At 35.0% G+C, this 10,529-nt stretch overlaps 1 protein-coding gene across 1 annotated transcript; it reads right to left on the bottom strand.

Moving 5' to 3' along the window:
* Positions 1–9,522: 9,522 nt before the first annotated feature.
* On the bottom strand, positions 9,523–10,217 carry LOC311602824 (fructose-bisphosphate aldolase A-like). The gene has a single exon (XM_084791431.1). The coding sequence runs from the start codon at positions 10,123–10,125 to the stop codon at positions 9,685–9,687; it is 441 nt and encodes a 146-aa protein (XP_084647557.1). The 5' UTR covers positions 10,126–10,217; the 3' UTR covers positions 9,523–9,684.
* Between the last annotated feature and the right edge of the window lie 312 nt (positions 10,218–10,529).

The following is a 10,529-nucleotide window of genomic DNA, read 5'->3' as shown; positions in this document are numbered from 1 at the left end:
TCTACAGAGGATTAAGACTATTGGTGGCTTTCCCACAGCAGCCTGCATAGCATCTCTGGCACAAAGAAGATTAGCTATCAGGGATTAGAAAATTTGAGGTCAATTGCCATTTGACTTTTCTGTTTTGAAATGAGAGTATGTGGTATCTTCAGAAACAGCAGTGGGCTGTGTTATTTTGGCCACTTCAAGAGCATCCTTGACCAGCACTTTAGAAGGAGTGAGGTTGCTTCTGGCATTGGGATTTTCATTTAATAACCCATGCCTTCTGAGAGCTGTTTCAGTCCACCTGTGCAGCATTTCCATTCAAACACTTTAGCTAGCTACTCAAATATCAAGATTTATTGGTTTTGAATGATTAACATCCTGCCACTCACTTCTTTCCAAATTCAGGTAAGTGCACAACACTTCAATTTTGATAAGAGTATATTTTCCAAGTTTCCAGAAAGTCTTCAGTCATGATGCTGTTACAACTGCTTTTGCTATTATGGTACCATGAATTTGTTCATTTCTAGACTTTCAGTTATAGAATTAAAAGTTTGCATTATCTCCAATGCTCTTTTAAATCAAAACAAAGTGCTTTTTAACACTGAACCATTTGTCCCAGACATGTTTTCTTGTAAGCACAGCAAAAATTTCCAAGATGTAAAAGTCAAAACAACAGACATGAAAAGGTGCCTAGACACAAAAATGTAAATAGTAGATTTACAAGAATAATAGAGAAGAAAATGTGAGATATTAATTATTATATATACCTTTAAGTCTACAAGCTGGAAAACGTACCAATGTTATATGTAATGAATGAGAATTAATTTGATGGCAAAAATAAGTAGAAGCAGTATTTGAAAAGCAGCCACATTTAAATCTGTCGTGTGAGAACATTCTATCATGTATTTTAAACAGTATATTTTATGATCCCATTTCATTTTCACTAGTAAACAAAATAAACCTAAAGCAAAAGCCAAATAGTTTAAAACACATTACACATGAGAATAAAAGAAGTTTTAACTAAAGACGGAAGTCTGATTGTTGCTTCATGCTATGCCAAAGGTAACTGAAAATTCCTCCAGACATCACGTTTCTTCCATTTGGGAATGCAGAGCTACAAATCAAAGTAGGTTCTCTGTTCATTTTCTATTGACAGAATATTTTTCTTACCTTTTTTCACAATGGAAATCTTCAATCAATTAAATGTAGAGAGATAAGTTTCTTATCAGTATTATAGTTTCTTAAATTTTTGTTATTTTAAAAATATTATATATATACATTTATATTATTACACACATATAAAGTAAACTGTATACAGCAAAAAGAACCACAAAAAATCGAGAATTATATTAATGTTACAATCAGTGTTTTGGCTATTTGTATTTGGCAACCTTGAAGTAAATATCTTTCCCATCTTGGTGAGTCTAAAACTCTGAATGTAAATCAATAACTATCATATCTCATTTCTTTCAATTTAAAATATCTATCTATACCTAAAAACACTTTAACCCATACATAACTAAGCATAACTGTAAAACTAAACTATCTGCTCTTCAACTCTATCACAGACTTGAGAAGGTATAAAATTAATTACCAGAGTAAACAGGAAGTGCAGATTAGCAGCTTCCAAAATGAAAAAAAAAAAAAAAAAAAAGACAGAGACAGTTTGCTTCCTGAATAATCACTCAAAACTCTCTATAACATTATATCATCATCTTCAGCCTTCTTGCCTAATATATCTGACAGACATATTTGTGAGGCAGGAACTATTGAGGACTTTATTACCCTGTCTTGACAGAGTTTGGCTGTCAACTCTGCCTGCATCCAAGCTTGCCCATTTTTATGCAGAACTTTGTCAGTGGCTGAAATGAAGACATTTTGCTGAGTGGCTGGTTTGCCACATTTGAAGCCATCTCCATAAGGACATTCTTTGATGTTCATCACCTTCTTTGAGGTAGGCTGTGTGTTATAAGGAGTTAACTTGTCTTATTGTAAAAGAATCTTTAAAATAGTAAAAACATCTTTAAATGCCATACTCTGTAGGTCTCTGAGGTTTTTGAATACCTTTTCTATTTAACCTTATCTATCTATAGAATCGTATCTCTGTTACACCTAGTATGTATATTCTCATGATATAAATAGACTAGTAATTGACATGACCATGATTTGATCAATTGACAATTAACTTGTCTAACTGGCTTATCCTAAACAGCCTGCAATAGCACTTTCAAGGTATTGGAGGTAAAACTTGTATTCTACTTGAGTATTCCATATATATATATATATATATATATATATATATTATGTGTGTGAATAATAATCTTAAATTTGAATTCTACACCAATGTTTCAAAATTAAACTTATTTTTCATCAATATACAAACTTCTTTACCAATGAATTAAAAATAACCCTGTAAGTAACAAGGCCTTAAGTTGAGGAATAGATTCAATAGTCTGCCTTTGGCCTATTATCCCTGTATATTTCTATATCCCCCTTCTTTATTTTCAACCCCTATTTCCAAACCTAAGAAATAAAGGTAAAGGAAAAGAGAGAATTCCCTGAGTCCAACCTTGTGTTTCTCTGAATAAGACCAATAGTAACTTATAACCAACTCCCAAGAAAGAAACCCAAAACCTACCCAACCCACTTTAAGGGAAATGGGGAATCATTCTCTTAAGATTTCTTCCAGCTGATTTAAGTTGAATAATACCTTTGTAGGGGTCCAAATAAAATTGTTTGGAAAGGTTAAACAAGCTAGGAATGGCATTTGTGGTCCCATTTCAAAGTGTTGAGAAATTCCAGCCTTAATAGAAGTCCTGTGTGTGACAGTCTGATTTGTTGGACCAACTGGGATTGGAAGCTTTCTTCAAAGCTGTTCTGGGAGCTGTCCTGTTCTGATGAGGAACAGCAACTGAAGCATTTGGTGCTGGAACATGAAGGATGCAGGATGTCAGTGTCCAGTATGCTGAGCAGAATGAATCTGTGTCAGTGTTTGGTTCTTTTGTTCTGAAAACATATAATTTCTTACAAGCATTATACAGTCCTAAAATTATAAATGTATGAGGTGTGTGGGATGCACAGAACAATTAAGGCTAGTTCTGTGCTCTTTGTATGAACATAGGAAAAACAACTGTAAATCTTCATTTGGCATTTAATAACGAGTCACAGGGATTCTGTAGCCAACAAGAAGCATTGTCTATGCATAGACATTCATGTCTCAGCCAGTCTCAGAGCTAGTCTCATGTAGTGGGATTATCTATATAAGTTACCTGCTTGTTCTGCAGTTTGAATTCTTTACATCCAGATTGTAGCCCCATCCCTCATCACCCCCAGGCCCCAGCCTCCTTCCCTGTTAACTCACTACTTCACAAAGGTTAAGATTGTATCTGAGTTCAGAGAGCTAACAAAGGGAAAATAGTGGAATATTTTGCATATGCTTTATCACAGAGTATTCTAAGACCTTTTCTTTGTTGTTATTTGCTGCAAACAATTGGCTTCATCATCCTTCTATAGTCAACAAAAAGGGGAAACAGTAGAAGCACTGCTATCATGCAGAAAAGATAGTACTGTACAAATATAAAATATTTTTACTTCATGGAAGTTAAAATGAACAAGTTTTATCAAAACCTGGCTAAACAAAATAAAAATCCAGATACAACTATATACTGGTGATATGTGACTGAACTCTGCCATAAAGTGAGAGAAAGAAACAATGGCAGGGGATTGTAAAGGCTTGAGTCTCATGCAGTCCAGACATAGAGTAAAATGCTCCTTTTATATCCAGATACAGATACAACATAATCTCTCATGTGCCTTTGGGGCACTCTGTAGGATCTACTGCATGGCTGCTTCTAGCCATGCATGGGCCTGCATAAGCCTCAGCTTGGGTTTATAAGAGGTGGTAAAAGAATGCATATCATGGAGCCTTGATGATTTTTTCTTCTCAGGCCTTTTCTTCTGAGTCTTTATGGATAAGACACTTCCCTAAATCCCTGAAAAAATTATGTAAGTGTTCATTTTATGGATGAACAGTATCCATTTCCTTTTAGGCATACTAGCTTATTCATCAAAAACTTTCTTTTCCAGACCCTTACTATTCTGTCAACACACTTTTTCAATTTTTACAATATGACAAGACTGAGAACTTTTCAAATCTTTAGTCTTTGCCTCCCATTACATTTTATTTAGTTATTTAAAAAATACTATTTTTATGTGTATAGATGTTTTACTTACACATATTATCTGTGTATTAAGTACATGTGTGCTTGTGTGTGTGTGTGTGTGTGTGTGTATGCTGGATTAGGCCTCATGAGAATACTGAATTCCACAGATGGTTGTGAACACCATGTTTCTGATGGAACTGTTGTTCTTTGGAAGAGCAGTCAGTACTTTTATAAGTGTTGATCCACCTCTTTACCAACTCCCATTTTATTTAAATTTTTCTGTAGTTTATTTTTCTTTTCTTGCATTTTATTATAAACAATGAAGAGAAGGCTTCCTGTGCCCCGAGCATTCAATTCCATCTTCCTTAGAGAACTATTCATTAAGTTCTTTGACATATCAGCATCATTTTTTAATGCTATACTCATAACTATGAAAGCTTTCTTCAGAATTAATTTCTAAATACTTCCATCTGTTAACTATTACTCTTGAAATTGCTTCTACATTTTTAGGTATTTGTTATATCGCTCCCCATTCCTAAATACACCAGATTTTTCTTAGTACATTTGGGCTACTATACATATTACTCAACCTGGTCAATTTATATACCACAGAAATGTATTGCTCAAACCCTGAGTCCTCAAGTTAATATCAGGGTCCTAAATGATTGATAAAGCACTGCTCCTTATAGGTTCTGACTTCAAGAGGATAAGGCAGAAGGGCTAATCGGGAAAAAAAGAAGACTTGTTCTTCTTTTATAAGGATTCTAATTCTGATTTGATGTTTTGGGCCTCGTGCCCTTGTTACCTTCTGATAGTATAACATCTGTTGAAGGTATCCATATTAATTTAGGGCAGACAAACAGAATTTCCACCAGAGGAGATTATTTTCTAGAACTATTGTGGTATGATAGCCATGTATAACAAAATCATTTAAGAAATGGTCCTCAGCATACATTTATTTTCTGTTTATATGTGTTCCTGTTTCTCCAGTTAGCCAGAGTATTAGCGTGTGATTGCCCACATAATTTTCTATAAATTCTTTCATTTATGTTTTTATTGATGGAAGAATAATGTTTTAAGTTGTGATTTTTTCTTTATTTTAGATTTCTATGTTTATTTCTTATTTGGATTCGATATTTTCCAGCTGTTTTTCTTAATCATTTTAATACCTAGATTTTACTGATTCTCTTTGTTTCTTCATACTTGACTTGTTCTACCATTAATTTCTATTCAGAGTCCTTTTTGACACTTTAGTCTTACACAATACATACTTAGTACTCACTCATACAACTTAATACTTAGTTGGTGAGATAGTCATAATCAGTGTTGAAGATTTATGTCCATCCTCTATGTTCACATCTGGGAGTTTACACTACTACTTCTCCTGGTAGTTGAAAGGAAAATTGTTGATGGATTTCCAGATACTGTGAGTTTTTTTTCTCTAAAGATTCAGATTTTTCCTACCAATATTCTGGAACTATGTTCTGGACCACAGCTATTTCTAGGCACTTGGATTGTGTGAGTCTTTAAAATTAGTCAGAGATTATTAGAAATCAATGCTCAGTTGGGCATATTTATTCCTCATTTCAGGAGCCAGATATGCTGGATAATCTAATGGACTTTGACATGTTTTTTCCAGCCCAATCAGTGAAGTAAGGTACTAATACTTATAATTCATTAGTGTTGTGAAATGATACTTGTAATTCTTTGAGCATGTTTGTTTCTAGTCTCACTTATTTTCCATCAAGGCATCCACTGATTGATCAGTGCCCTGCTGAATGCTAGAAGGTATCTCATCCAGTCTTCATCATTTTCTGTATAATCTCCCAGGTCTCGGCCCCTCTGTGTCTGTGCCTCTGTCTGTCTGTCTGTCTATTTGTCTCCCCTCATCCCCTCTCTCTGTCTACCACCTGGTGTCTCCTTAACTAAGGTAGTTTGCTATACTCAACTGACTTCTGCCTGAGTCATATGCAGAAGCTCTTTTTTGATGATTGGCTTGGTCAATTAAAAACACATCACTTTGTGTTCTGTGCAGAGGATTTATGTATCCTGATATATGGTGTTGAGATTATCATTTCAAGTATGTTTTAGTATTTACATCATTGTTAAAGTAAAGGAGATCAATCCTGCCCCTTTTACTTCATTTAACGCTAAAGGGAACTTTTGTTAGTGCTTTATAGTTGGATGGCACCAATGATTTGGAATTTGCTAGGAAGAGGTCCATAACTTATTTTATGAGTTTTTGCCTTCAAGAGTGAGTCTCAAAAAGCTTCCTTGACTCATTAAAAGAGAATTACTAGATGGAACATAAAATCCTTGGACCACATCCTTTTCCACTAAACATTTGAGCATTATTCTATAGTCTTTGGTTATGCAACATTTCAAAGAAAATCCTAAGTGAGAATCTTCATTTAAAGACATATTTAAATTTTTATTATTCCATAGCACTTCTACTGTCAAGGCTGTCAAATACAAACAGCCAAAACACTAAGAATGTAACATTTATATAATTCCTGATTGTTTCATGGTTCAGAGAAGTTGGCATTGCTTGTTTTAGAGAGGTCTTCACGTAGCCTGAATTTGACACAACTTATTATGTAGTGAAGACTAACCGTGTTACTGGTGTGCACCACTGCAGCTGGATTAAATTTTTTCTTTTTAAAAGTTTGCAAGTATATTTTGGTATATGTATAAAAATATGGAAACAGACACCAAAAGACATCACAGTCACTGAAACTGGACTTTCTAGAATTTGTGAGCCAGCACAAAGGAGTGATGTGAAATGAATTGGAGTCATCTGGCAGAATCATAACTTCTATTCACTGCTGGACCATATTCCCAGCCTCCTGAAATTTTTCTTAATTTAATGTTTGAGTTCTCCATTAAAAAGAGAGATATTTGAGTTTTTTGTTTGAGCCTCTTATTGCTGTGTTTATTCCACAGGCAAGAAAGGGTTTTAGGTTAATGAGATATGGAAGCTCACAGTTATTTGGGATGAAATGATTTGCTTATTTAACTTTAACAAAACCATGTCAATTAGCAAAATAAAGTAGGACTCAGCCTTTCCTTAAAGTTAAATATCTGAATTCCAGTATTATTTGATGGAACAGCCATTCAAATGGAACTGAGCAAACCCAACAACAACAACAACATCAACAACACACACACTAAACAAAACTGAATGCTATATTCATAATCATAAAGATGATAACTCAATTTTGAAAATTTACTTTTAAAGAAATATCAATATAAGAATACTTGTTTGTCACAGAAAAATTAGTATTATGAACTACTAGATACTGAAATTTCCTTTGAAACACCAAATCATATATATATAAGTAGACAATATTTCCAATGTTTCTAAAATGTTTCAATAGTTGAAGATATCTTCAGTTTCTGAGCTCTCTTGTTTTGCTTTCACTGGTAAAATACATACACAATGCAAAGAAAATTGATTATGATATTATAAAAATAGTAGGCAATAAGTTTCGTGAGTGTTGGACCCAGATAACTGCAACAAGTACATGTTGAATATTCTGTGTTAGGTATCTGCTAGAAATACTGAAATGATTTGGGCAGGAGGAATGATAAATCCAATTCCTACAACAGTTCAATTTAATTTTTTCCTTTTATTCAAAATAGATTCTTTTCTCAAACAGTGTATCCTGATTATAGTTTCTCCTCTCTCTACTCCTGTCTAGGTAGGTTCTCTTTACCTCTCCTTTGTTCCAGATTCACTCCTCTTCTGTTTCACATTAGAGAAAAAAAGGCTTCTAAAAGATAACAAAAAAACATGAAAAAATAAATATAATGAGATAAAGCAAAAACCATCATATCTAAGTTGAACAACACAAATTAACAAAAGGAAAAGAGTCCAAGAGCAGGCACAAGAGTCATTATATATTTTGGAGATTCATCCTCTACTAGATGTGGAGTTGGTGAAATCTTTTTCTGTTCTCTAGGCTGATGCTTTGTCTAAATGATTGTGTCCTTTGCCTTACAAAAGCTTTTCTGTTTCATAAGATCCCGTTTATTAATTGTTGATCATAGTACCTGTGTTAATGGTGTTCTGTTGGAATGTCTCCTTCTGTGTTAATGTGTTTAAGCTATTTATTTGTCACTTTCTTCTCTTTCAGGTTCAATGTATCTCTTTTATGTTGAGATTTTTGATCCATTTGGACTGAGTTTGTGCAGGGTGATAAATGTGGGTCTACTCATCTATTTGCATTCTTCTACATGGAGACATTCAATTTGACCAGCACCATTTGTTGAAGATACATTTTTTTCTAGTGTTTATTTCTGACTAATACACACTGAAAAAAATCAAGTGTCCATAGTTGTGTGAATTTGTGTTTAGGTCTTTGATAATGTATTGATCCACATGTCTTTTTATATCAATATCATGTAGATTTTATTAATGTAGCTTGGTAATACAGCTTGAAATCAGGGACTTTGATATCTTAGGAATATCTTTAATTGTTTTGGATATCCTGGATCTTTTGTTTTTGTTTTTATATTAGTGTATTGTCCTTTAAAGATCTGTAAAGAATTGTGTTGAAATTTTGATGGGAATTGCAGTGAATCTGTATATTGCTTTTGGTAAGATGGCAGTTTTTGCTATAGAAATCCTACTTATCCATGAGCATGAGAGATCTTTCCATCTGTATATCTTCTTCAATTTTCTTTCTTCAAAGGCTTAAATATTTTGGTTTTTTATATTTCTATATTTTATCAAAAATTTTTATTAGTTTTTTTATTTTTACATATACATTTATATTATTACATATATAGTATATATTGTGAAAAGTGGTATTTCTCTGATTACTTTTTTCATTCTGTTTGTTTTTTATATAAAGGAGGGCTACTGAGTTAATTTTTTATTCTACACTTTGCTGAAAAAATTCATCAGGTGTAGGAATTCTATAGAAGAATTTTTAGAATGAGTTATGTATGCTATTATATTATCTGCAAATAAGGATGCTTTGACTTCTTCCTTTCCAATTTGTGTCCCCTTGATCTTCTTCAGTTCTCTTTGCTTTAGCTAAGACTACAGGTACTAAATTGAATAGATATGGAGACAGTAGTCAACCTTGTCTTGTTTATAATGCTAATGGAATGGCTTTGAGTTGCTCTTCCTTTAATTTGATGTTGGGTACAGGCTTGGTGCAAACTGTATTTACTTTTTTTTCCTCCTTAAATAGTTTATTAGTAGTGGGATGGAAGAGATGGCAGACTTAGCATTCACACACAACACCACATACCAGTCATGAGGGCAGCAAGAATGATGGGCAAGAGCCTGAAGGCCTCCTCTTCAATAGCAAGTGGGTCAAGAGGGACCTGAAATGTTGATGGAGAGCAGCATTAGACCTCCTGACTAGTAGGCATGTTTAGAGAGGAAGAGAGTTTCACTGGCGGAGGCTCCAGACTGACCCCTTGGGGTTTACTTTCCTTGACAAGCAAGGATGCAGGACAGGGCTTACTTGATGTAATCCTCAAGGGCAGCCTTCAGGTTCTCCTTCTTCCTGCCCCAGGCCTTTCAAGTAGAGGCCTGCAGGGCTCGGCCATAGGAGAAAGCCAAGGTCCACGGCTTCAGCAGGGGGCACTTATTGATAGCACTGAGGCTGATGGATGCCTCTTCCTCACTCTGACCTCCAGTCAGGAAAGTGTCACCAGAAACAGCAGGAGGCACTGTGCAAGAAAGTGCTGTGACAGTTGCCATAGCAATCTCCTCATTGGAAAATTTTTCGGTACAAGCATGGCCTGAGGTGACCATCTTGGGCTTTAGCAAGGTTTCTTCCAGGTGGACACAGTGGTCTCTCAGAGCCTTGTAGACAGCTTCCAATGCCTTCTCAGTTACATACTGACAGCGCTTCAAGTCCTGGTCCCCATCAGGGAGGATTTCAGGCTCCACAATGAGTATAATGCTGTTCTGCTGGCAGATGCTGAAGTAATGGGTCAGAACATTGGCCTTTTCCATGATGGCAAGGGCTGAGAGGGTATGTACTCTAATCTTGAGCACACAGCCCCACTTGGCAAAGTCAGCTCCATCCTTTTTATACGGAGCGCAGCATTCAGACAACCCATCCAGCTTTGGGTAGTGGTCTTACTATTGACTCCTGACATGGGCACCATGTCCTTGTCCACTGTAATGCCCAATACACCACCATTGGACTTGATAACTTGGGGGACATTTAAGTGTTTCTATATTACTAGGGTTAAAACTCTATTTAAATTACCTGTTCTTGATTCCAAATTTGGTGAAGTATAAGTTTTCTTAACTTTGTCCTTGTGATTCACTAGATTTCCTCAGTGTCTGTTATGTCCCCTATTTGTTTCTGACTTTGTGAATTTGTATTTTTCTCAGCCTTTTAAGTAGTTGGA

Source organism: Acomys minous, assembly GCF_964271855.1.
Source record: "Acomys minous genome assembly, chromosome: 8".
In the NCBI taxonomy this organism is placed as follows: Eukaryota; Metazoa; Chordata; class Mammalia; order Rodentia; family Muridae; genus Acomys; species Acomys minous.
Note: the sequence above shows the minus strand (reverse complement) of the source record. Positions and strands in the feature narration are given on the sequence as shown.

Coding starts and splice junctions, on each gene's coding strand:
- LOC311602824 (XM_084791431.1), bottom strand. CDS start 10,125: ATGGAAAAGGCCAATGTTCTGACCCATTACTTCAGCATCTGCCAGCAG.